We start from the raw sequence: 27,078 nt of genomic DNA on the forward strand, positions 1-27,078 counted from the left end.
GGTCAAGATATTGGGCTACTGGCTTTGGCTAGAGGCCATTTGCCACGAGGGAGGGATGTGGAGGTTGATGAAGGGGGACTTGGCATTCAACTGAAATACCATTCCCATAGCTACCTAGGTAGAGCTCCCCTTCCCTCTCCCTGGAGTTGGATTCCACTATTCCTTTTAGAAGCACAGCATCAAGCATTGGCTTATTGCAGTGTTCAACACAGAGACCTGCATGAGGCCCTACCCCCCAGGCAGCTCCCTTTCCATACCTTGAGGAGAATGATTACCTGACATGCTGGGATTAGAAGCTGGCTGACCCAATCTCCATCCAAGGTGGAAGAATGAACACTTCTACTGAGGACAGGTCTGAAGGCCAGGATCGGTGAGGTTCATGGCCATACCAAGACCTATTCACCTGCATCCAGAGATCTGCCCATGTTCAAAGGACTCATCCCTGTTGTTTCTCCACCACCCTTACCCCAGGGCTGACCCCGTCCTCTTCTCTCAACCCCAGCACGCTGGGAAACAGTACATTTAGAAAAAAATGAACCCTAAAGCCACATCCCATCAAGATGCAAATACAGATCTATGTGTACACACTGGCTATCTGTGTTAGGTACACACTGACACATGAACACACACACACTCACTGATCAAACCACAGATATGCATACACATATATAATACACATAGAAATTCAAGCATGTAAGGACACAAAGTTACACAGACATAAACATTCATAGGCACACAGGTACAGATACACTCATAAATACATAGAGGTATAAAATGATGTGCACTCAACACACAAATACAAGCACATTTATGCACATTCACATATATAGGTTTTTATATACAGATACTCATGTATATAAAGAATACCTCAAATAGATACCAAAATAGATACATACACTTGTACATGGGCGCACATAGAAATACTCCTACATGCCCCCCGCCCCAACACCTTTCTCTCTCCCTCCCTCTCTCACACACACACAGCTCTACCCTCTTAATACCCAGTCTCAGCTCTAAACTTCCTGCTTCGTGAACTCTAAATCCCTCTTGGAGCCCAATGCCCCAGCTGGCACAAAGTTAAGGCCAAGGACAGTGTTCTCTCGCCAAGTCCCCAGGGTCTTTTTTTCTGAGAAAGTGGGTGAAGGAGAGAGGCCCGGGGCTGTATGGAACGGGGAATGGGAACCGTACTGCCAGCAGACATCTTGCCTCGGGCTGCAAGGCCCTGGCCGGCGGGAGGCAGCTCTCCCTAAGACTGGCCCCTCTGCAGAGGTAGGCGGCGATGGAGGAGGTAGACTTTCTCTCTGCTGGCTCATGAACAGAGATGGCTGCAAGAACCGGAAATGGGAGTCATTCTCAGAGGCCAAAGAGCACAGGGCTGGACCAGGAGCGGGTTGCCCCAAGACAAGGTACTTTCTCCCAAGTGGCGTCCTCCAAGGGGGATCTTCACCTGCATTTTGGAAAGCCGCCCCGCCCCGCAGCTCACACTGAATCCGTGCAAGGCGGGATCCCCACCCTGCACCGAAGGCGACCTGCCCGCTGCGGTGAGCGGGTGCGTGGAGGCAAAGCCGGCCGAGGGCGCGCCTGGCCCCCGCTCCGCCTCCAGGTGGCGCTGCCGCGCAGCAGCTCCGCACCGCGGGCGGCGGCCCGGCTCCGCCATCTTTCACTTTCCCGCAGAGGGGAAGGCTTCCAGGACTTTGCCAAGCTGGGGAGCCCCCAGAAAGAGCAATGAAGAAAAAAGACCCAGGGAATGCTGTGAGAAGTGTGGGTTTATGGCCAGGACGGGCTGGGGGCAGAGTCCAGGGCCGAGAGCGGGGCAGAGGCAGCCAGAGGCCTGAGGCTCCAAGGCTGGTTCACCGCGCCACTGGCTCAGAAGGAGCAGACGAAGGGCAGCTGCCTATGGCACGGAGCTCGTCGCCAGTGGCCATCTGGAAGTAGAGAGCACAGTGATGTCAGCTGCCTCTCTGGGTCTGGCCGATGCCCCACCCCTTCCCTCCTAAGGTACCTCGGTTGTCCCTTCTGCAGCCATCGTCATTGGGCGTTGGACACACTAACTTACATTTACCAAGCCATATCATGATGTGGGCTATGTGCTAAGTGCTTTCCGTCGACTGTCACCTTCTGTCCTCACCTCAACTCCAAGAGGCAGGTGCTGTCATGATCCTTGTCCCACAAAGAGGAGACCGAGGCTTGGTAGAGGTCAATAACTTGCCTGTAACCTGCCTGGCAAGTGGCAGAGCTAGAATGTGACTCTTAGCCCTCTTGCTCTAGCACGTATGGTCTTAGCCACTAACTAAACTCCTTCACATCTGCCGCGCATGCTGTTGCCCACATCTGCTGTTTGAAGCTGGCATCTTGTCTCTCAGCCATCTCTAATTACCACACCCGGCCTTCTCCTTCATTCACACCTTATATCCATGTGTCGCTCTCATCTTCACATTGACCACTTGAATCTGTCACCCTCTTATCAGAGGAAGTTAAGGACCCCTAGCCAACTCCCTCAGACCTAGAGGACCCCTGCCACCTGGTTTTATTCAAGGGATCCCTGTATCTCAGCCTTTCTCACAGACAAGTGATAACTCACAGGTTGGGGTTGGATGTGAGCTTAAGGAGATGTGTCCAGGCAGCTCAAAAGGATAGCATCTGAGAATCCACTTTGTCACCCCCTTCCCCTTCCTCTGGGGCCCATTCCCCTCACCTTTAGAACACAGGGTCACACAGTGGCCTCCTGAACACCCAGGTTGCCCTGAGGCCCAATATGCAAAATTCCAGGAGCTTCCATCAGTCCAGCAAAACTTCTTCCACAGGAACTGGAGAAAAGATAAGGCAGATCAGAGGGCAGAGGTCTAGGAAGGCAGATCCAGGTACTCAGAGATAGCCACTGCTGCCTTCCCTCTCTGCCTGCCTGGCCAGGAGCCAGATACCCTTGCAACCCATTCCTGAAGCTTTGTGGGCAATGGCAACCATTTGTCCCAGCCAACCCACAGAGCAGACTTCTCCAGCCACACTGGAGGATCTTGCTAACATGCAGATTCTGATTCAGGAGACCTGGGGTTGGGCCCAAGATTCTGCATATTTAACAAGCTACCAGGTGATGCTGATACTGCTGGCCCATGGACCACACCTCGAGTACCAAATGTAATGGCATTTATTCATCCACAATCTCAGAGCCACCCCAAGATAAGAAGATCCCTATTGTAGAAATGAAGAAGCTTAGGATTCCTAAAGCTCTTCAGTTAGTAAGTGACCAACCTGAACCTAGAATCTGTCTCATGACTTGAGTGTTATACTGGTAAATGTTTTTGAAACCAGCTCTGGGGAAAGGTGAGAAAATGGGAAGTAGGAAGGAGCCCTAATGTATAACATGATATTTGGGGTTCTGAAATGTCCCACAAAGGCCCATGTGCTTGTGGTTTGATCCGCAGCCCATAGTGTGATTGGGAGATGGTGGCACTTTTAAGAGGCGGGGCCTAAGCCAAGTGCTGGGATGAGTCCCAGTGACTCGGGAGGCTGAGGCAGAAGGATCACAAGTTGAGGCCAGCCCTGGGCAACTTACTCAAAATAAAAATTAAAAAAAAGATTGGGGATGTAGCCCAAAGGCAGTTCACTATTGGGTTCAATCCCCAGTACCCCCCCAAACAAACAAAAATAAGGCAGGGAAGCAGTTAGGTCAGTGGGGGTGTGCTCCTCTCTTCTCTTTTTCCTGCTGCCATGAGGTGAACACATCTCCTCTGCCATACACTGCTGCCACAATATTCTGTGCTGCCACCGGTCCAAAGAAACACGGTCAAATGACCATGGACTGAAACAGTGAGCCCAGATAAACCTTCTTCCTTAAAAGTTGATTCTCACAGACATTTTATTGGGGTAATGAAGACTGATGGACATACAACAACTGCCAATATCCTTGGTGTAAAGGATACCATGTCTGATTTTAAGCTACCAGCATGGAGTTAGATCGGAGATGTGTGTAATTTGTTCTCTCAAAACAGCACAAGCCAGCTCCGGCACTTGTTTGCTTACCCCTCTATGGACACCTTATCTGTGCTAGGTTAAGGCTTGGCCCCAGCAGGTGCTCCCTTAAAACAATCAAAAATAATTTTCTGTACTGAGTAGTTGGCCCCGGACTTACCCAGCCCCTGAGGACGCCTCCAATCCAGATCTGGGCCTGGTTTATCTTACTGGCCAAACAATGAACATGATAGTTGAAATTGTAGTTGTGAATGGAGACAAGGTTGCCTTGGTAGCATCTCCTGCAAACATTCTGCAGAGATAAGGCGGGAGGTAGAAAATTCAATCTCCTTTTTCTCAAATTCCTGAGTCTCCAATCAAGACACCTACAACCATTTTCAAGTTAGAAATAAGGGACCTACTTCTCTCCCTCAATAACTTTTGCTCCTTAATCAGTTGCCAGGGCATTCTTTCAGGAAATAATAATAATTATTATTAATAATAATACTTATTTATAGTCACTATTTACTGAGTGTTAATTCTAACTATCCTGAATGCATTACCTCAGTTAACCTTCACAACTTTAAGATATTGGTACTATTCAGTCAGATTTCTGTATCTGTGGGTTTCTCATTCACAGATCTTTAAAAACCACAGATCAAAAATTTTTAAATCGTATCTGTACTGAACATGTACATACTTTTTTCTTGTCATTATCCTCTAGACAATACACTATAACAGTAATTTATGTAGGATTTATACTGTATTCAATATTATAAGTAATCTAGAGAAGATTTCAAGTACATGGAGGGAATTGCACAGATTATATACAAGTAATTTGCCATTTTTATATAAGGGCCTTGAACATCTGAAGATTTGGGTATCTATGGCAGGGGCAGGGGAGGTCCTTGAATAAATACCCCATGCAAACTGAGAGACAACCGTATTTCTTCATCTTACAAATGAAGATACCGAGGCTCTGAAAGATGTGGCTACTTGCCCAGGTGACAGACCATGAAAAGTAAAAATAATATTGAACACAGATATATCTAATACCCATGATTTTGTTCAAATTAGTGGTTCTCAAAGTGCAGTCCTCAGACCAACAATATCATTGCCACCTGGGAATTTGTTTCAAATGTAGATTCTCAGGCTCAGCCCCAGAAATTGTGGGAGTGAAGTCCTCAAATCTGCATTTTATCAAGCCCTCCTGGTGATTCTGAAACTGGGGTTTGTGGGCCACTAAGTTAAACAACTAGAGAACAGAAGTTTGGATCTACTCTCTTCTCTGAGCCCCCATTCCCCTTCCCACCCTGCACAGAAGCTCCTGACCACTTACCTGAGCTTGAGAAAATGTCTTTGGAGTTTGTACCAGCAGATAGCGACAGGTTTTGCACCCAGAATCTCCCTGAATTTGAACAGTATCCTCTTCCTTGGGGCATAGCAAGTTCTGCTCTAAAGGAGGTGGGCCTGACTCCACAGTCCCCTCATCTTCAGAGGCTTCTTCATACCCTGAAGTCTTGACCTCATCGCCCTCTACTTGAATCACCTCTTCAGTCAGGGCCAACTCTCCCTTCTGCTCCCCTGAGCCATCTGGATCCTGATCCAGGTCTGTCTCTGTCTTGAGGCTCTCCAGATGGGGGGCATCATTTTCTAGGAAGAAGAGGTAGCCTGCCATCACATCAGTCTCCCTCCTTCCAGGACCACGGACAGCTCCAACCATCCTGCTCAGGTCCTCTGGAGCCAGCCCAAGCGGCCTACTCCATGTTGGATGAGGAGAGATGTCTTGGGTCAGAGTCACAAATGGATGAGAACCTGACCCCTGGCTGACTCCAAAGGTGTACATTTGGGGCAAGAGGAAGGAGAAGGTGTGAGAATCTTGGGACAGCCACCAGCTCTTCATCTTAACAGGTGGGCCCTTGCCTCCTTATGAAGGAACCCTGAGAGAAAATTCAGGTCCCAATTCTAAGCTCAGGATAATCTTGCCAGAGATGGGCCAGATCAGCTGAGGAGGAGAGACTGGCCCTGCCCCATGGGAGTAAAAATAAAGGGAGGGGAACATTAAAAAGAGGAGAAAGGAGAAATGATGAGTGAGAAGGGGATGGGAGGGCTTACTTACCCAGGTAAAGAGCAGAAACTGTCCCCAGCAGGAGAAGGGCTAGGTGCAGGGGGTGTTTCATATCTACTCAGTCTCGTAGCCGGACACAACTCCGCCTTCCTCCTCGAGGCTGTCTGTGTGTCTAGCACAGCCCCGGCACATAGTACAGCAGCAATATTTGTTTAATTAATTGATTAAAGGACAAACTAGAGGGCTTCCTCTTCCTCCAGTGGACAGACCCTGAGCTGAAGCATCTGGAAAAGGAATGGGGAAGGCACAGCACGGGTGCAAAAGTCCCCTTTTCCTGAAATCCTCACACAATCCTGGACCACAATCTCAGACCTTATAGGAACAGGGCTGCTGATTTCCCTCATGCTGGGGAGGAGTGAGGGAGGATAGTGGCCATCACTGACCACCTCAGGTCAGGTCTCCTAGGTGTTTTCTCCACCTGAGGTCCCTCTTCCTCCCAGGCTCTGAACACCCCCCCTCCCATGGCAACAAGAAGGGTACTCACTTTCTGGCTCCTCCAAGTTCAGTGCCTCTGGAGGCTGGGCCCCACAAGCAGCCTTTATGCTGGGCTTTTGGGGAAGTGGGAAGAGGCCAGGATGATTGCCCCAGGCCAGGGCTGGGGCAGTAGAGCTGATAACAACTGTTGGCTCAGTCTTCTTACCTCTGGGTCTTGCTCTCTCCTGGGGCTGCAGGGCCCTGCCCTGTCCAGCCTGCTGCCCTGAATGGGAGCCCACACACACTGTCTTGCCTGGCTGTCATGCCTACTGTCCAGGCATATTATTATTAGTGTCCCTTAAAGTTCTCCATCTAGCTGGGCGTGGTGGCACACACCTGTAATCCCAGCATCTCAGGGATCACAAATCCAAAGCCAGCCTCAGCAAAAGCAAGGTGCTAAGCAACTCAGTGAGACTCTGTCTCTAAATAAAATACAAAATAGGGCTGGAGATGTGGCTCAGTGGTCAAGTGCCCCTGTGTTCAATCCCCGGCACACCCCCACAAAAAAATCTACATAATATCTAAACAATGCCCCTTAACTCAGGAGTAGCCTCCCATGATCAGTATCCCAGAAGTAGGGACCTCGGGGAGCAACGTTCCCTTGAGCTCTTATTTCCCTTCACCCATTTCCACCAGGAATGTTTGACTATTTGTGCTTCACAGATGTGAGAAATGAGGCGTAGTGGAGGAACACAATTTGCCAAGGTTACACGGAAAGTGAAGGAACTGGGATTTCTAAGTCTCTCTAGCTCCAACTCTTTTCTCCTCTCCTCCCATATCCTCACCCCCTGCCCTCCCTCCCTCTCTTTCTCATTTTTAGTGTGTAAAAAACCTTGATGTTTCCTCTGTACTGAAAATCTAGATCAGGGAGTCCTAACCTTTATACTGTTAATATTTGGGGCCAATTAATAGTTGTGGGGGCTGCCCTGGGCATTGTGGAAAGCTCCACAACACCCCGGATATCTACGAGATATCATCTTACTAGATGTCGGTAGCAGCTCCCCTGAGAACAACCAAGAATGTCTCCCCTCATTTCCTAATGTCCTCTGGAACATGTGGGGATCGCTGATCTAGAATATCCCATTGTGTCCAACCTCAAGGCATATGTCCATGGCTGGCCAAGAAGCGGAGCTAGAATGAAAAGCTACGTGCAGAATCTTCCAGACACTGATAGGTCACCTTCCCACCCCAAGTTTACCTCCTCTCTCTTACTAGAGGCTGATAGGAGAGTCCAGAGTCAGAACTAGGATCAGCTAAGTGAGGCCCTCATCTCAGATGCAAAATTTAAGGAGGCACTAAAAAAAAAAAATTCAGTATGCAGGATAAATAGTATTTTAACACAGTCTTTCTTTAAAGTCAAAATTAATGCAAAACATCCTTGAGGAACAAAATATCAAAATTCTAACCAACCAAGCCCAGCCAAATTCCCAGCAGTCCAAAGAAAATTCAGCAAATGCTGAGCCCCGGCGGCCAGATTGCTCTGCTAAGACTGTGGAGTGGAGGGGGGCACTCAACTCCAGGCCTCCTACTGGACAGAGCACATTTGTTGCCCAGTTCCAGTCCAGGCCTCCAAGGCAGCAGGGACAAGTAGCCCTGAGGGCCAGGAGGCCTGGATCCCTTCCCCTCCTCTGCTCTCCCAAGGGAACTACAAATGGAGAAGTAACCGAGAGGTTATTTCTGGGCCTGGTTGCAAAGTAACTGCCTTGGCTCTTATCTCCCTGGCCCAACGAACTAGACCTGCTTATCTACCTGATTGTGGGAGCATTGGCCAATGCCAGGGCCCAAGAGCCTGGTCAAGGGATTTCAAACTTGAGACCTCCCTCCATATTCACCCTCACTCCCTCACCCCGGAACCCAGGCCAGGGCTCCATTCTACCTGTGGTCGGCTGACCTATTATCTTGGCTGTCTCAGGAGGTAGCACCTCCATCATTTTAGAGATGAGGAAATGGCATCTCAGAGAGCCCAAGAGCACAGAGCAAGTTGGAGACCAGCCTAAACCCAGGTCTTCAGGCTCCTTACCCACCCACAACTGCCTTCCTCCAGCCTCCTCCCACGGACCTCCCTCCTCTCCAAGCCCATTCCCGAGTTGACTCGTTTTTTTGTTGTTGTTTGTTTTGCCCACAAACCTCAGGCAAAGACATTCTAATGACTTCAACATCCTCATCAATGACCACAAAGGTGATGCCTGCCTGAGTTAAAACCAGAAATGACTTTTTTGTTATTTTTTGTACTTGGGATGGAACCCGGGGCACTCCACCACTGAGCTACATCCCCAGTCCTTTTTATATTTTGAGACAGGGTCTTACAAAGTTTCCCAGGATGGCCTTGAACTTGGGATCTTTCTGCCTCAGCTTCTTGAGGTGCTTGGAGTACAGGCATGTACCACCATGCCTGGCTCAAAAATGACATTTTTGAAGGTCCACCCCAAACTAGATCCTACAACATAATCTTTAAAAAAATCATTCTACAAATTGGGTATTGTCATCTCTACATATTTACTACAAAATCAGGAGAGGTTAAATTACTTACCCAAGTTTCACAAACTAGTGACAAGTGGTACGCAGGACCCTAGTCTGTCTGACTTCCTAGTCCTTGTTTGATAGACCCAAACGTGCTACACCATCTGGCCAGTGGTGCCAACCTTTTCAAAGTACTTGGAACACCAAGTCTTTAGATGACTGTCGGCAGCCATTTAGTCCAACCCCACACTACACAAAGGATGGGTCTCATCGTCTCTAAAGTCACATGGTCCAGCTACTCAGGAGGCTGAGGCAGGAGGATCACAACAAGTTCAAGCCTGGGTAACTTAGTGAGATCTTGTCTCAAAATTTTAAAAAATGAAAAAGGACTGGGGTGGAACTCAGCAGCAGAGTGCTTGCCTAACCTGTGTGGGGATCTGGATTCAATCCCCAGTGCCAAAACAAAACCAAAAAAAAAAAAAAAAAAACCCAGGCACATGGTGTGTGTACAGTGAAATCACAAGGCCCAGAGTCAGCCACTCTGTTCCTCAGTTTTCTCATCTGTAAGGATAATAATAGGACCTTCCCCTAATGACATCATCTGGTTGTGGAGTTGGGGGTGGCTCTTGTCAGTCACCTTCTGAGATGAGGCACCCGGAGCTGCCGGTGGCCCCTGTTAGGAAACTAGAAGGTCAGCCCCGTCAGTGAGTAAGCAGTGAGCGCTGCGTCCCTTGAGCTCTCTGCTGCTCTGCTCTTTGCACCGTGTAAAGAACTACACACGGGCCATTCCCTTCGTTTCCCAGAGCTCAGTTAGCTTCTTGTCAGAAAGAATTGCACACGCACAGCAATTCTCCTTATTTCATGATCTTTACTTTAAAAAAAAAAAATCTTTTTATGAACAAATAACATGCACCCCGCCCTGTGCACTGGAGAGTGGACGGCACAGGGAAGCTTCACAGTGGGCGCCACTGCGTAACCACACCCAGAACAATAGACGGAACAGGATGAGGAGCCCTGAAGCCTCCCTCCCGCCTCCTTCTTGACATTATCCCCCAAAGAGAATCTCCATGGACTGAGAGTCAACACACACCCAACCAAAGAGATGTGTGAGGAAAAAGATAAAATCCACCTACCACTCCAATAGAACCTAGCACATAATAAGTGCCTAGCAAATGGAAGATTTTATTTAACTGTGTGTGTGTGTGTGTGTATGTGTGTGTGTGTGTGTGTGTGTGTGTGTGTGTGTGTGTGTTTTGCTGGGGATCCAACCCAGGCCCTCATATATGCCAAGCAAGTGCTTTACCACTGAGCTACACCTGTGGTCCTTATCATTCTTTATTATATGAGGAAACAGTGCCCTTTCCACGTTAGAGTATAAAGTCCATGAGGGCAAGGAGTGAAAGGCCTTCAGCTACATTCTCACAGCATCCACAACAGGGCAGAGCCCACCGTACCTCTTTCACACGTTGCCATCTGTGAAACCAGCGCTGCCATAGAGCAGTGTTTGCAGTGGACCTAAGTTTGAGTTCTGTCTCTTTCTCAACTGACTGAAAGACCCTGGACAAACTCCTTCCCCTCTCTGAGCCACACTCAAAAACAATGAGTTCTTGTTGTGTATCCCTCTAAGACCCCTGTCCCATGTTGTTCTATGAATTTGAAGATTCCTAAAGGGAAAGGGCCTCAGGGCATTGACCCCTTTTACTCTGCTGGCCTCCCTAGTGGAGAAGGGGTTTAGAATGCCTTTCTTCTGATAGAAGCTTCCTCATCTCCCGCTGGGTTGAGTCTTATGCCCCAAGAGAAACCCGGGAGTGAGGGAGAGCAGCCAAAGCCTCCAGCCATGGGGTCATAATGGTTAAAGAAACAGACTTTAGAGCAGCTAGAGTCAGATCTTGGCATTGGATACACTCCAGTGTTTAGTCTTGGGCAAGTCTTTTGACAAGTCATGACTTTTCTGAGTCTGCTTCTGCAAAGTGGAAATAAGAATGATTGATTGCACAAAATCATTATGTAAAATACCTGCCACAGCTGGGGGTACTTTGTGGGTGCTCAAAAAGTGGTAGTAATGAGTAACTTATTGAGCTTATATTATTAAAAACTACATGAGCTGGAGGTGATGGTGTATACCTGTATTCCCAGCTACTCAGGAGACTGAGGCAAGAGGATCACAAGTTCAAGGCCAACCTCAGCAAGACCCTCCCCCATCTCCAATTACAAACAAAAAGGGCTGGGGCTGTAGCTCAATGGTAGAGCACCCCTAGGTTCAATCCCTCATATAAAGGGGGAGGGGAATATATGTGTATTCCCGAAAGACAAGAAACTGTGTCTTATATTCCCAGTCTTTATTTGGAATCTGATGTATAGCAGGTTGTCTTCTTCTGGATTTTCCCAGAAGCAGAGCTTGAGGCAAGGATTTGAGTGTAAATACTATAGTAAATTTGGGAAGTGCAGAGATGCTAGTAGGAAGCAGAGAATTCATCTGGGGAAGAGCAGGCAGCCAGTACAAGGTGTGTTGTAAGGCCAGTCACTTAATGGGTAACTGAGAAGTGGTGCCCAATACATGCCATGGATCTATTCCATTTAAGGGGCGAAGGAGTGGGGTGCTTTTGGGGTGCTTATGTACCCACTTCTGAGAGTTGTCTGCTGTTCCCAGGGACGTGTCAATTTCCAATCACATCAAACCAACCGCAGTTCTGGGGCTGGGAGGAATGAGTGAAAAAGGCCCTTGGACACAGAGATGCACATATAAGCCCACCCAAAACCCTGGAAGTTCTGGAAGATGAAGCAGAAGTTCCTGGCAACACCTGCCACATAGATGCCCAGTAATTGGATCTTCTGAGACCCACCAGAGCCCATTCAGCTGCCACCGGAAAGCCCCACAGACCCCAATACCACTCTCCATCCTTGAGGAGCAATAACTTCTAAACCATTCTATGAAAGGTATAGAATGTGGGTTGGGATCATAAGGCAGAAAGTCCAAAGGTGAGGCTAAGCAGTGTGGACCAATGATCTCAGGAAAAAATGCACTTATTTCAGTATAGCAATTTTATTGTAGGGAAGTGGCAGGAAAGGCAGCAGACGGGAAAGGGGAGGCAGCTGTCTGGGAGGGAGCCAATTCTAGCTCCTGGCTGGGACCACCTCAGTAGGAACAGAGGAAGGGAAGTCTTTGGGCACAGTGAGCTGTACGCCAGTTACCTCCTGAGCAGGCAGAACAAGAAGGAGCCATCAGCCTCCTGCCTACCCCTTCCTCTTCCCCCAGGAAGACCACCCCCCAACTCCTACCACCAGCCCCAAACCTCAGTGGAGGGGAAAGACCCAGGAGGCCTCTCCCTGGAGAGCAAGGCTCCTTCCCTAGAGCTGCCTCCTTGGGCGCCTCCCAGAACTTCCCATCATTCATCCCCAGCCCATCTCACCTCGGGTACACAGGGCCACACATCTGCCACCACAGGTGTTGGGCTGGCCGGCAGCCCAGTACGCAAAATTCCAAGAGCTGCCATCAGCCCAGAGGAACCTTTTACAACGGCCCTAGGGAAGGTAGAAGGAGAAGTGGTAGACTGAGGAGGGGTAGAGGGAGGCAGAGAGACAGAACCAATGCTGTCCTTGCTGGCTCTTCCTGCTGTCTGCAGGGCCATGGGCCCTTGACCACAGTGGACATTGCCCTGGTCAACTGCACCGTCATCGCATGCTGGGCATCCCAGTGACACAATCACCCTTAAGTTGACCCCATCCTAGAGCCAAGAGGCCCACAATCTTGCCCAGTTCATGGAGATAGAGGCCAAGAGGAACCTGAGCCCAGACCTCCTGATTCCAAGTCCTCGGCTCTTCCCAATGCCTGGGCAGGCCGTGGGTGCCTCGTCCAGGTGCGCTTCCTTTCCCAGCCGTTCAGAGGCTCATAGAGCAGAAATGCAGACACATCCACAGCAAGTTGGGCCCTGGCTGGGGTCAGCGGGTGTTGGCACTCCTCTTACCCTGCCCACGATCCTGCCTCCGATCCAGACTTGACCCTGGTTGAGCACCCTGACGGAGCACTGGAGTTGGTAATTAAAGCTGAAGTTGTGGATGGAGACGAGGTTGCCCCGGTAGCACCTCTGACAGACAAACTGCAAGACAGGGAAAAAGAGGGAGAATGCAGTGTCCTTCACACAGGAATCCCCACGGCCAGAGCCTTGGGTCTCTGAGTCTTCAAAGTGTATGCTCTACCTCCCCACCACGACTATTTCAAAGATTGGTGAACAAAAGACAACATGGGAAAAAAGGGGGGATTTCAAATATATTGATACCAAAATAAAGTCATGTACAAAATGCATCAAGTTTGCACATATCCCCCCATCTGACCCCAGCACCTCTGGAGGCCTCAGCCTCTACTGACACCCCAGAGCCCTCAAAATGGAAAAAAACTAGTGCCTCAGAAGCTGAAGACATGTCTCCTGCCCCCTCCCCTGCCCAGCCTCAGCCTCAGACCACTCACCTGAGCCTTATTAAACTGCTTGGCCCTCCTCACCAGGAGGTAGCGACACGTCTTGCATCCAGGGCTGCCTTCCAGTTTGACTATGTCTTCTTCCTTAGGGCACTGAAGGTCCTTGTCCACCACATCCAGGGCTGAGTCTGACTCCATAGCCTCCTCTTCCTCAGGATCATCTTTGCTTCCAGAGCCTCCTTCTACCTCCTCCTCCAGCGGCATCAGCTCCCCAGGTTCTGGTTCTAGTATCTCCCCATCCTGAGGCAAGGCTTCATTTTCCAAAGGGCTATTGAAGTCAGGAGTTTCTGTCCCTGGCAGGGAGAAAGGCCAAGTGTCCATCCTTCACCTCGTGCCCTGGTTCTTCCTCGGAACCATGGACAGCTCCTGCCCTGACCCCCGTGCCAGCCATTGTCCTCTCAACTCTGCCTGGAAAGAGAAATCTGCAACTGTGCCTCTGGGAGGAGAACTCGGCCTCCCCCTTGAGGTCAAGGTGGTTAAGAGCAAGGGCTTAGAGTCAGGCCCTCTAGGTTCGATTCCTGGCTCCATTTACTACTGGCGTTATTTCTTGGTGAAATTGATAAGCAATGCTACATACCTGGCGGAGATGCTCTAAGGAGTCAAGGAGATAATGCATACGACATTCTCAGTAAGCTCAAAGTAAAAGGAATTGTGCGTACCACTAGCATTATGTAGATTGGACAAAATAGGGACTGTCACAGTAGATCCAAGACTATAGTCATAACAGATGCCTGCACAGAGATTCTAAATTAGGGCATGATCAGGGAAGGGAGCGAGTACTTGCTTCAGACTCATCTACCCTAGAACCAAACAAAATAGAGAAAGGAAGACTGAAGGCCAAGACTTACTCAGATGAAGAGTAGAAACGGCCCCAACCAGAAGAGTCAGAAATAGAGGGAGTTTCATCCTGGCTTTGTCCTGCAATGGAGAAACAGTTTGTCATTGACTCACGCATAGGAGCCAGACTATTAGGGAACCTTGGGAGGGAGGTGGAGAAAAAGAAGTCAAGAACAGAAATCAAGACGGACCAGAAACGCGAGTGCTGAGGGAGCCCAATCTGGCTGCTCCAGGACACTGGGAACCTCTCTGAAAAGAACAAAGCAGACCATGAGGGACGGCTGGGGCTGGCTTTCGGGCGAGCCCAGAAGTGGAGAGAATATTATGTTTATTTATTTGTATTTAATGGATCCCCTCAGAGTCTACAACCAAGAAAGGATGGAGAAGCAATGGGCCTTGGCTTTCCTGGGAACCCACAGTATCTAGAAAATGTGTCCCCTCCTCGGAGCTCAGATGCCACACATGCCCCTCAGGTCATCACCCTCAGCCTTCCGCAAGCCAAAGAGAGAAGTCCCATCCCTGCTGGCACCCACGTAACCTGAAGGCCACTAGCAGTCCCTGACAGCCCTCCAGATGCCCTCAGCCCGAGCCAGGCACCTCTCAGGAGTTAGAACTGTCCTGAGCGTTAGCGCCACCGGAAGGGAGAAGAGCACTCACCTGCCCAGAGTCTCCCCTCCCTCTGCTACACAGTGGCATTTTATAGAAGACCTTGAGGAAGTTCCCCTGGGGAAGGAGGGTTTGCTTCAGCCAGAGGGAGATGAGAGGACTGATTAAAAGACATTTCTCACTTCCTGGGGAGCCCACTCATTAGCTGCCAGAGTCGCTCCCCAAGTCCCTCTCAGGCTTGTGGGGGCCCTTATGGCTCGGCTCTGGGATGAGAATTTCCACCCTGTACTGCTCTTCAGAATCTCCTAAGGAGATTTTCTAAAATCCACAGTTTTCTTGTTTTCCTGGTGGAGGATGCAAATTGCCACAGACATTTGAGGAATGGCAGCTTTCAGTATCTATTAGAAATAAAAATGCACATTTGGTCATTTGATCCAGTTCCCTCTTTGGAGACGGTCTTTTAGACATAAAAGCATCTGTAAGTAAGAAAAATTGTACACAGTTATGTATGGCTTGACTGAAGAATCACAAACAACCTGGATATCCATCAATAGGACAGAGAATAAAATGTGTCCCATCTATTCTAGAGAATGCCATGGGGTTATTAGAAGAGCTGGACTTATTTATATCTGTCCACCTGACAAGATGTGGCTACTGTGTTAGTCAGTGAAAGCAAGACGCAACAAAAGCATTTAGTATGGCAATATATTACAAAGAAAAAGCCCTCTGCAGGTACTTATATGTAAGTTTCTTTTATATGGTCACTAGAAGAGCTGGAATGCTAAAAAGGAATTCACACCAGCCTGCTGACCTTGCTGGCCTCCACAGGAGAGAGTGGAGAGGGAGATTGTTCTTTTCCTTCTTTTTATAACTTTGCATTTCTTCAATGGTTATGATCAATGTGTGCTAAATCTATAATACTGGGAGAGGCTTTATTAAAGATTTAAAAACTATACAAACCCTTCACTGGAAAATTCTGGCTGGCTAGTAGGTCCAGAGGGGAGGGCAGATGTCTTGCATTTTTGAGAAGTTTCCAGCTGACTCAGATGGGAAATCAGTCTGGGAATCACTGCCCTGAGGATATCTAAGCACACAAAGTGTCCCCTTGTGTACTTAACCACTTTGCATCAGAACCTGATCATTCAGCTGACCAACTCACTGATCCTTATGCTGGTAATATTTACTGCACGTTTTTAAATGCTGTGCATGGCAAGTATTGTCTCATTTCAACTTTAAAGAATTTTCCAGGTAAGGCTTGTGACTCCTGACCCAGCCCCCACCCCGCCCACTGCCCACACTGGATAAACTTCCTCTATGTTCTTCTTGGAGAGCCACGGATTTGTCCTTATTGCAGTTAGACATGTTTAGCTCTGTGTGTGTGTGTGTGTGTTTATCTGGTCTGTGGGTCAACATCTACCCTCTTCCTTTGACAAAAAAGCTCTGTGATGACAGGAGGCCACATCTCTTTACTCAATTGTATCATTGGTGTTGGGTGTCACAGTGCCTGGCACATAGTAGGTTCTTAATAAGTATGAATGAAAATGGTTAAGTAAATAGTCCGAGTAAACAGCAGGGTTCAAATCCAGTTTTCTCTGGCACCCAACTTCTCTCCCTTCCTGTGTGCCTGCTGTGTGCAAGCAGAGACAAAACCAGAGTGGGGCGTAATCTGTGCCCTTGATTTGCTTATGGACTGAATGGGAAGATGAGATGCATAACAGGTAAAGTGAGAGGGAAAGGGGTGGGACCCAAGCTGGGCTCACCCTCTGCCAATTCAGGAGGAAGTTCATCCACAGAAGAATGGCAGAAAGGGCTCCCTGGAGATAAGGGCCTGGCTCTTGTCCAGATGGAAAGGTGGTAAATAGAAGGGAAGGAAATGGAGGCATCCCAGGCAGAGGGAGCATCATGAGCACAGGTGAGCAGGTGGGAAGACCCTCAGCAGAGGTGCAGGGCAGCGTTACTACCTTCCAACTGAAGTTAGCAGAATATTTCAAAGGGATTGAACAAGCAGGATAAGAATGCATCCTGTCTGAAACTAAGGATGGAGATATCCTTCTTCCTCTCCACTGATTTAAACAGACAGGAGCAGGAATCAAGGGGATACTAGACAACAGACTAGGGAGGAGCAACAAGCTGGGCTCTGCTCACCGGTCCCCAGGCATTCCCTATAGGAATGATTTGCCTGTTGGACAAACCATTTAGAAAATGACAAGCTGGTTCTTGGGAGCCAGTTGGCTCCTGAGGCACCCCTATTCTTGAAGGAAATCTGTCTTCTATGTCACACCCTTCAGGATCTGAAGTCCACAGCTTAGTGACCCTGAGATTTCATCTCTCAATGTCCAGTGGGTTGAGATGAAGGCTCAGGAATCAGGCAGTCCAAGTCACAGCCTGGAGTCTAGCACGTAATAGCTGTGCAACCGTGGCTGAGGTCCTGAACCTCCTTGTCCCTCATTATCGTCATTCCTTCTGGCTGTCACCCACAACCAGAAGGAATGAATGAGATAATGCATATATAATAGCAGACATAGGGTGGGCTGCCCAGCCACCTCACCCCTTCCTGTGGTGTTCAAAGGGACTCCTCTTGCCACGGATCTTGGTCAGGGGTGGCATGTGATTATTGAAGACAAAAGTCAAGTCAATTCCCAGCCTCCTTTGTAGCTAAGGCATAGACTAGGCTCTATTGAATGTAAATATCCATTTAAGACTGAACCCGGAGCTAGTGACAAAACAATGGGAACCAGGAAGACCTCTCTCTGGCAGTGACTAGGGAGGACAAGGTCAGGTTTCCAGGCTGCAGTACCCCCAGAGCTGGAGGATGGATCCAGGATTCTTTATGAACTTTACTTCTTTGCAATATATTTGTTTTCCTGCTCAGCTCAGCCAGGAAGTATTTCTATGGACTGCCACTAAGAACCTTGATGGACACAGCATTCAGCATCCAATTTTGTAATTGGCATTTAGTTATTGCTCAATAAGTAAATGCTGCTCATATGATTAAGCTCATATGAGTAATCAGGTTGACACACATTAATAAAGCTCTCCAGAGACCAATGTCTACATCAGGTGCCAATGGCATAATTTAGGCTGAGCTCTACCCACAGGGGCCCGCTTGTCTGGCCCTTGAATCAGCATGTCCTCTCTCTATATCACAGCTACAGTGTGAGTAATAGATATGGATTTTGAAGGAAAGCAAAGGACTGGAGAGCTTGGGGCCCAGAGCCTTTGAACAAGGGGGACTAATGCCCTTCACCTCTACTTGTAGGCCCATCCCCTTTCCCAGGAGGGTTGGACCCATGTTGCAGATCCTGAGCCTTGAAAATTCCATCATTGGGCTCTGAGTTACTAAATTTAGCTGTCCCTAAACAGACTCTGTCGCCCACCCATCTTGACCTCTGCGCTCTCCTGGAGGACCTGACAGATTGCTTCTGCATTTAATGTTCCCCATTCTCACCCTTAGGGGCTCTTCTCAGCTGTAGACTTATGGGAAGGTTTGCTGTAGCCCCTGGTGCAGCCTGACCAGAGCAGACCAAGCTCTGAAGGCTCTACCCTGCTACAGTGTGGGCTTCTGCACGAGGTGTGGTACCAGGCATTGAACAGAGGTTACCTTGGCAGCAGTGACCGGTGCCAAGAAACTCTCGCTTACTTCCCTCCCATCAACCCCCAGTACGTAGCAGCTCAGAGGTAGAAAACTCTGCAGCTCCAGACCTGCACTCTCACCATTCAGCCCTCACTCTATCTCACCCCTCCCTATACCCTGCTCCAGATTTCTCAGCCTGGAAACCATGAATAAGGCTCAAAGGGCCTCAGACTCTGCAATCAGAGGCAACATATGGTGATATTCCCAGGATGAGGGTCCCAACTTCCCACGAGGTTCTTTTATGATCTCCCAAAAGGCTGAAGAATCTCTAACTTTACTGGTTGATTTTCCGCCCCCTGAAGAGTCAGGAATGACCTCAAATGTCCTTGTAATGGGCAGAATCCTAAGATGTTCTCTTAGCCTAACCCCCCACCTCCTGGGGTACACAAACTGCATAATCCATAAATGTGGTTCTACTTATATGGCTATATTATGTGACGTGATACAATTGACCTTAAGAAAGGAGAGGGTTGTGGGCAGAGCTCCGTGTTAGAGTGTGTGCCTAGAGTGCATAGGCCAGGGTTTGATCCCTAGCTCCAAAAAGGAGGTAGTGGAGGAGAAAGAGGAGGAGGAGGAGGAGATATCCAAAGTGAGCCTGACCTAATCAATTGAACCCTTAAAAGGGACTGGGCTCTTCCTGAAGTCAGAGTTTCCAAGCAAGAAGGATAGACCCCATTTCTGGATTTGAAAATGGAAGAGACCAAGGGCAAGGAATGGGTACCTTTGAGGACCTGAGAGAGTGTCCTGCTGGCAGCCAGCAAAGAAGCAGGGACCTCAATCCTATAACCCTAAGGAAAGTAGTTCTGCTACCACTAAATGAGGACCCTGAACTCTAGATGAGAATACAGCCCAGCAACACCTTGGTTTTAGCCTTGCGAGACGCTGAACTGGAAACCCAGCCATGTCATACCCACATTTCCGACCTACAGAGCAGTGAATTAATAAATGTATGTGGTTTACAGTTGCTAAGTGTGTTATGACGTGTTGTGCAGCATAGAAGACTAATGTAGCCTGCAAGGCCCATCTCCTTCCTGGGGTGAAATGTGTAGTTGGTGGAGGGATTAGCCTGGAGAAGTGTCCCAAATGAATGGCCTTAAGGGCCTTTGTCAGGACCCAGGAACAGCAGAGCAGATCAGGTGGACAGAGAATGAGAGGTTCCATTCAGGCTAAAAGTGCTCCCACCCTTCCCTTTAGATCCCAAGGAGCCAGGGGGGCCCTTCTAATTCTAGGTTTTGCTCAGGCGGACTCTCCCTGCCTCAAAGAAGCGAAGGATTTCAGGGGCCTAACTTTCAGAACTTATCGACTGCCTGCTAACTGGGCTTGGCCAATATCCCTACGGGGCAGATAAGAGGTGGTGAAAGGGCTGTCCCCTTCCCAGGGGCAAGTGGCCCAGCAGATAGGGACCTGGGCAGTTGCTCCGTGAAATCGGTCTCAACAACAGCTCCTCTGACACTTCCCCATTCAGATGCCTCGATGATTGATATAGAACAAGATGATTGACATGCTAGAGTTGAGAGGGCCCTTAGGGATGATCCAATCCAGTCTCATGTCTCAGATGTGGATGAAAATCCTGGATTGGACCCAGAGGTCCCCATTCCCAGTTCATTGTACTTCCTGCTCTCTCAACAAGGGACCCTCCTTTCCCTCCAGGCACCTCCTCTCCAGAGGTTCTGAGCAAGGTTGGAAGGAATATACCTTTGCAGTCAGTGCTTCTCTCTGCCCGGCCTCCCACCTTCAATATGTCTCCAGTCCATCCACATCGGTCGGTTTCTGCTGCCACTCACTGGCTCATGTTTGATAACATACATTAAAACCTATGGTCCCCACACTTCCCATTAACACACTAGCAATTAACCCAAACTCACTGTCACCACCTACAAGGCCATCCACTAACAGTATCTTGTCTACCGGTCCAACCTCACTAGAGTGACTGAGCCTCCCAGATCCCCTGGCAGGTCTCAGCTCAGAGGTAACCTTTCCAGAGAAACCTTCTCTAAGAACTTGGTCTAGAGAAGTCCACCCACCCTACTCTCATATCCCCTTTGTTCTGCATCATCCCATCTATTTCCATCTAAGCATTGGCTACAATGAATCTTATTTATTGTTTCTTGTTTATTGTCTCTCTCTCTCTCCCTCAGTGGGATATAAACTTCACAGTGACAGGGACCTTATCTATCTCATTCACTGCCTAGAACTCGGGTCATAGAAGTTTTTCAATTACATGTTGAATTAATTCATCAATTGACAAATTAACTTGAACTTTACACCCTGGAGAAAGTCCAACCAAGTTTAGGTCAAAGTAGAAATCCATTCCTTTTGACTCCACAGGTATTTTCAGAACCTAACCCACCATCGACCCATCCTCAGCCTGACTCTGTGCTCTGGATGGATCACTCATTCAACAAGTGCTCAGAAGTAGTCTCTACTCTTGGGAGGTTTAATGTAGCAGATAAAGACAAACAAAAGCAACTTATTAGTAAGATGAGGCACAGTATTGAGCGGGTATTTAGAAGTGTATGTAGCACCACCGTGAACCGGAAGACATAAACGTTCAGCGCTACAGGATTCAGATAAATGCAAGGGCCAGCCGAGAAGGCTTCCATGAAGAGGTGACACTTGGATTGGGCTCTGAAAGACTGACAGACAGTTTCGGATGACAGAGGAGAAGTGGGAGGTTATTGTTAGCTGTCAAGCCATGGCCTGGTGCTCTTGGAGCTGCTTGAGCCAGGACGTGGCTGATTTAGTGTTTCCTGCAGGTTAAAGAATAAGGTGACTTCTCTGTTGGTCTCCAGCATGGGGTGTAGATTTGATGGCCTGTCCCTTACTGCCTCCCTCCCCCACTTACTTCCTTACACCATAGTAAACTGGTTTCTGTCCTCTCAGTTGCTCCATCTCTGCTCCCGCCAAGGCCCCCGCTGACCACCCAGTTGCCAAACCCAACAGTCCCCGGTCCTTCTCCTACTTGACCTCTGTAGCACAAGCACCTTCACTTCCTCCTTCAGAAAAGCTGTCTCCTTTCTCCGCAACCTCCAGCCATTCCCCGCCTTTTCTGCTGATGGGCGCCTTTCCTTCTACAAATTCAAATATTTGGGATCCCTGGTTCCACGATGTCTCCCTCTCTTCTCTTTGCATACACTCCGTGGGTCATCTCATCCGCTCTTGTGTCTCAAGCTGCCAAATATCTCCAGACCTCTCCCAAATCTTCATGGCCAGCCTCAGCTCTTGAACTACAGGCAGACACTGATGATCACCACCCCACAAGTTTCTATTCTTGGGATTCCCACACACACCCCTACATAAATCTCCTTTTCCCATAGTGATTTTCTCAGTAGAAATCCTCACCTTGTATTTAGATCCCTAAGCCAGGACTCTGGGGCCATCCTTCAACCCCAACTCTGTCACCTATACCCATAAGCCATAGTGCTCTTCTTCTCCCATCTCCTCTGCCCACCCATCTCTATTTCCTCTGCCACTCTGCTAGTTGCCTGCTGACCCCTGGGCATCATTTCAGTGACTCCTCGGTTGCTTTCCCTGCCTCCAGCCTTCCCACCTGCTGCCTAAGAGCTTACTAAGACCCAGGGCTAATCACACCAACACTTTTCAATCATTCCTTTTTCTTTGTAGGCAAATGGTCTCTTTCTGTTTTGGCCTCTACTTACCTCAACTGTGGCACTACTGACATTGGACTGGATTAGTTCTTTGACTGGATAGTTCTTTGGGGGTGCTGTCCTGTGCATTGTTGAGTGTTTAGCAATACTCCTACCCTCTGTCAAAAAGATTCTGGAGTACCTTCCTCCTCAGGCTATAGCAATGAAAAATGTCTCCCGACATTGCCAAATGTTCATCCTCGACTCCACACACATGTTCCCATCACACTGAACATTCTGCTATTGTCTGCTAATGTGCCATGATGCCTCCATAATTTGCACCTGCCATTTCATCTGCCCAGAATGCCCTTCCTCCCTAACCACCGTGCTTATCCCTTGTCTTCATCTAAGTCTCAGCTGAAGATCGCCTCCTCTCTGAAGCCCGCCTTGACTTTCCCAGAAAGAGGTGGAGTTGATAATCAGGGCTTGAGTCCAGCCCAGCCGCTATCCCATCTCATGAGTGACCACTGTCTTCTGCTTCCCCGCAAGATCCTGAGCCTGGCTTTCTCCACCTGTGTGTCTCTGAAAACACAATAGGAGCTCAAGCCATGTTTGCTGAGTCAGTGAATTGATGATGAGAAGCAATTCTTATTTAAGTTTGACGCAGATTGAGCTGGGCAGATGCTCCCTGAAATGAGATCTTAGGCAGGAATTTTAATAACAACAGCAGCAGCTACTATTTAGGAATCGCTTTCCATGTGCTAAGTATTTAAAGTGTTCCTTATCATTTAATGTTCTAAACAACTCCTTGAGGCAAGTATTATTGTTATACATAAATTACCGCCCCAAAGATTAGAGCTCAGAATAGTCAAGTTACTAGCCAGGTAAACATCAAAGCAGGGGTTTGAATCAAGAGACTACACTCAGTCTTCATGCCCTTGACCAGCTCCAAGTACTCATGCTCACTCTCTAACACAAGAGGTATTCACAGTAGCCCTGTAAGCACATGGGAAGCGCAGAGAACTTGGTCCTCGGTTTCTTTCTCTAATTATTTTTTTTAATTGGTGCATTATAATAGTCCTTGGCTTTAGAAACATGGTGGCTCCATTCCCGGCTCTGATATTTGTGAACTGAGTCACCTCTGCAGTTTCTTCACCTCCCAGTCACCCTTTGCCCATCTGTGAGTTAAGGATAATCACCTCCCAGGGTTTGGAGAGGTCTAACTGGGAAGATAGTGGTGCAAACTAATGGAAGACACATATTAATATTTTTAATCACACATAAAGCTACAACTGTGACCAGCTCTATGCAGAGAGGTGCTGGTGCTATGAAAACCTGCACTGTGTCACAGACCAGAGAGGAGGGGAGAGCTAAAGGAACAGCAGGAGTTAACTATGGGTTGGATGAGATGCATCCCCAGCAAGGAAATAAAACCAGGTCACTTCTTAATAGTGTACTTGACCTATAATGTGATTTTGCATCTATAATAAAAATTGATTGATGCCATTAATTTTGGACCCACTATGTGCCCGGGCCAAATGCTTTCATGGAGCACCTGGCTGATCCCCACCATTCTCTGAGGTGCAGTTCACCTCCATTGCCAAGCAAGGAAACAGAGCCACTGCATACAACCTATTCAAGGACAGCCGGCCTGAGAACGTGGGAATGAGACGGAAGGCTGTCTCTCTGCTCTCTTCCCCCAGAGCTCCAGAAGGAATAGACAGTCGTACCCCTGGTAATTGACATTTCTCTGCATTTGGATTTTCTGCATTGACTGCTGGAGAAACAACAGTAGCACAAAAATTGAATATGAAGATTGATATTTTTCATTGACTTTGGCTTAAGATTTGGGTAATTAGGAAGTCTTTGTTTTCTTTTGCCTTTGAAGTTTTCCTGTTGCAAACAATAAGGAAGATGTTGCTTTTTTAGGCAGAAACAAGCTTAAGCAAATGTTTCCAGGGAGGGTTTTCATCCTGAACTGTGTTCGCACTCTACTCTGCACTTCCCCCAGGGCATTACAGATGTTACATTAACATCTGCAGCCACGCACAGCAGGTGGTTTACACTGATCACACACTAATATGCCAGGTCCTGTTTGAAGTGCTTGATGTTCAAGTCAATCCTTATAACTCCATAATGTATTCCAATTATTATCCCCATTTTACAGGTGAAGAAACGGAAGCACCATGAATTTAAGTCTCAGAGCTTGTGTGGCAAAGAGCTGGCAGATGGTCTCTGCTGGTCCAACTCCAGAGCTCAAGCTGCTTCTACCTTTTATTCCCCAAATTTCTGTCTAGTTCTTGCAACAAACCCTTATGGTACTTCTATCTCCATTACAGGTGGGGAAACTGAGGCTCGGTGTGGTTATGGGTTCCTTTAAGGTCCTGCAGTCAGTGCGTGCAAAACCCAGATCCTTCCAGGCTCCCTAACATTGGAACCAGGAAACAAAATGTTGGAGGACCAAGAGAAGATGTTTGGGATTAGAAGTCCTGGTGTGATATTGGTGGTGACCCGGGCGGTGGTATGCCCAGGAGCTGTCAAATGTGTCCCCTGTGAACTCTTTTCCACTGAAGGACTGTGCCTGTGCTTTTAAGCCTGGATCTGAAATGTCCTTCTCAAAGGATGTTAGGGACACCTGCTGTGCCCCAGGGCCACACCCAGATCTGTTGGGAAATCCTCTCTCCTTCAAGGGGTTCCAGGACATCACCTCAGGATCCTTGCTCAGCTGAATTGAGGGCAGAGGATCGGAGGATTGACCACCAGTATCTTCAACTGAACACCCACCAGATGATGGATGATTAAAAGACTGGACTCCTTCTCTGGAAACACCCAAGGTGACTCTTTGGTGATGATAAGTGACAACATCTTGCCCCCTAAATTCTATTATTCTGACACTCTCAGGTCTGCTGCCCAGGCTGCCCTGTGGTCCCCTGTCATCTGGGACCCCTGCACCAACCACGGAGGGAACAGAAATGGAGTGGGAACACAACATCCTGAGAGTGTGTGTGAAAAGGAGACCCCACGACAGGTTGAGTGGGGACAAACAAGAGGTGACATAGCCATCAGTCTGGGCGTGTAAACAGATGTGTGTGTGTGTTCGTAGCACTGGGGATTGAACCCAGGGGTGCTCTACCACTGAGCCACATCCCAGCTCTTATTATTTTTTATTTTCAGACAAGGCTTCTCTGAGTTGGTGACCTTGAACTTACCATCCTTTTGCTTCAGCCTGGGATTGAAAAGCTGGGCCATCAAGGCTCTCTAACCAACTATTTAAAATCATTGTGTGTGTGTGTGTGTGTGTGTGTGTGTGTGTGTGTGTGTGATCATTTGGTGGTATAAAGAAAAGCTGATGAGATTCCAGTAAAAAGACTAGGAAGAAATATACTGAGGTGTTAACCATGGTTTTCTCAGAGCTGTGCTACAACATGCTGTTTCTTCTCTACATAGTACTTTGTTTTCTGGTCTGTTGTAAAACAACCATGTTTCTTGGATAAGAATAAGTGCAGCCAAGCACGGTGGCTATCGCCTGTAATCCCAGGGACTCGGAAGGCTGACACAGGAGGGTCACAGGTTGGAGGCCAGCCTGGGCAACTTAGCAAGACTGTGCCTCAAAATAAAAATAAATAGGGCCGTGGGTCACTGTCATCTGGGACTCCTGCACTGGCCACAGAGGGAAAAAAGAGTGGGGGTTACAACATCTTGAGAGCGTGTGTGAATGGGAGACCCCATGACATGGTGGGATGGTATTTGGGATTGAACCCAGAGGTTCTCAGTAGTAGACCTGGGTCTGGTGGTGGCCCAGCAGCGCAACGGGCATGTGGCGGGGGACAGTCACCTCCACCCCTCTCTGCTGAGGCTGGTAGCAGGAGACAAGCTCTGAGCTGGAAGCCTGTTGCTAAGTCAAACCAAGACTTGTGAAACCCGGGTTGCTTGCTTCCTCATGGGACAGGGCAGTTGGTCCCTTTTCGGGAAGAAGTTGTAGAAGGAGGAGTCTCAGGGCAGAAGCAGGAGGCTCTGCACATGAGCTGTGTCTCTTACTTCTTCTTTTCTTGCTCACATTCCCCAGAAATCCCCTGACTCAGGATATGAGTGTTCTCTGCATTTCCTGAGAGATCCAGGCATCTTTTTTAAAATAGCAGCTTTACTGAGATAAAATTCACATACCATACAATTCACCCATCTAAAGTGTAAAATTCAATGGTTTTTATAGTATATTGCAACCATCACCACCATCAATTTTAGGAGATTGTCACCCCCAAGAGATACTCCTTGCCCATTAGATTTTGCTGCACCATCCCCTCCCCACCCAGGCCTTGCCCATCACTAACCTACTTTGTCTCTATGGATTTGCCTACTCTGGATATTTCCCATATAAATAGACAGTCACTGTATCTGTGGTCCATTGTGACTGGTCCTCCCCCCACTTAGCAGAATGTTCTCAAACTTTGTCCATGTTGTAATCTGTGTCAGTATTTTACTTTTTTTTTTATTACCAAATAATATCACATTGTGTGGGTATATTTATTTTTTCCTTCATCTCTTGATAGACCTTAGACATTTTTCAGGCCTTCACCTATTATCTGTAATGCTAGCTATTCGTGATCTATTCAGTGTCTACCCTATGCCAGGTACTTGACCTAATTTCTAGTCCTTTCAACAGCCCAGAGAGGCAAATCTATTTCTCTAATCACAATGATCAACTGAAATGTAGAGGGGAAGCAGCCCACCCAAGGTCACACGAGTAAGTGACAGAGCTGGAAATAAATAAAGGGTCCCTCCCACTGTATAGCATTTCATCTCACCCCCTCCACCAGTGCTCTTGTTATCTTATAATTAGCCCTGAGGCAAAAACAAAAAAGAATCCGCACACCCAACTATCATTAGATCTTTCTGCAAGCCTTGGCTGGCACCATGACGCGGCAAGCGTACA

At 48.2% G+C, this 27,078-nt stretch overlaps 2 protein-coding genes across 3 annotated transcripts; both read right to left on the reverse strand.

Moving 5' to 3' along the window:
• Window positions 1-1,866: 1,866 nt before the first annotated feature.
• On the reverse strand, window positions 1,867-6,128 carry Prg3 (proteoglycan 3, pro eosinophil major basic protein 2). Its single transcript, XM_076844570.1, has 5 exons — window positions 6,068-6,128; window positions 5,288-5,601; window positions 4,130-4,261; window positions 2,696-2,807; window positions 1,867-1,925 (listed from the first exon to the last, which is right to left on the reverse strand). Exons 1-5 carry the CDS (start codon window positions 6,126-6,128, stop codon window positions 1,867-1,869), a joined length of 678 nt encoding a protein of 225 aa, XP_076700685.1.
• Window positions 6,129-12,146: 6,018 nt separating this feature from the next.
• On the reverse strand, window positions 12,147-14,390 carry Prg2 (proteoglycan 2, pro eosinophil major basic protein). Of its 2 annotated transcripts, none has more exons than XM_076844572.1 (5): window positions 14,333-14,390; window positions 13,509-13,777; window positions 12,976-13,107; window positions 12,421-12,532; window positions 12,147-12,205 (listed from the first exon to the last, which is right to left on the reverse strand). In XM_076844572.1, the coding sequence occupies exons 1-5, from the start codon at window positions 14,388-14,390 to the stop codon at window positions 12,147-12,149; spliced, it is 630 nt and encodes a 209-aa protein (XP_076700687.1). The 2 variants fall into 2 exon arrangements, with proteins under 2 accessions (XP_076700687.1, XP_076700686.1); XM_076844571.1 differs by having other exon boundaries at window positions 13,476-13,777.
• Between the last annotated feature and the right edge of the window lie 12,688 nt (window positions 14,391-27,078).

The sequence above is a fragment of the Callospermophilus lateralis genome, chromosome 2 (assembly GCF_048772815.1).
Source record: "Callospermophilus lateralis isolate mCalLat2 chromosome 2, mCalLat2.hap1, whole genome shotgun sequence".
In the NCBI taxonomy this organism is placed as follows: domain Eukaryota; kingdom Metazoa; phylum Chordata; class Mammalia; order Rodentia; family Sciuridae; genus Callospermophilus; species Callospermophilus lateralis.

Excerpts from the sequence above, each read along its gene's own strand:
- Prg3 (XM_076844570.1), bottom strand. The coding sequence starts at position 6,128 with ATGAAACACCCCCTGCACCTAGCCCTTCTCCTGCTGGGGACAGTTTCT. Across the intron at positions 2,808-4,129 it reads GAGGCGTCCTCAGGGGCTGG|TTCCTGTGGAAGAAGTTTTG; the intron begins GTAAGTCCGGGG and ends TCTTTTCTCCAG. Across the intron at positions 1,926-2,695 it reads TGTGACCCTGTGTTCTAAAG|ATGGCCACTGGCGACGAGCT; the intron begins GTGAGGGGAATG and ends CTCTACTTCCAG.
- Prg2 (XM_076844571.1), bottom strand. The coding sequence starts at position 14,390 with ATGAAACTCCCTCTATTTCTGACTCTTCTGGTTGGGGCCGTTTCTACT. Across the intron at positions 13,108-13,475 it reads AGCAGTTTAATAAGGCTCAG|TTTGTCTGTCAGAGGTGCTA; the intron begins GTGAGTGGTCTG and ends CCTGTCTTGCAG. Across the intron at positions 12,206-12,420 it reads TGTGGCCCTGTGTACCCGAG|GAGGTAACTGGCGTACAGCT; the intron begins GTGAGATGGGCT and ends CTGCCTGCTCAG.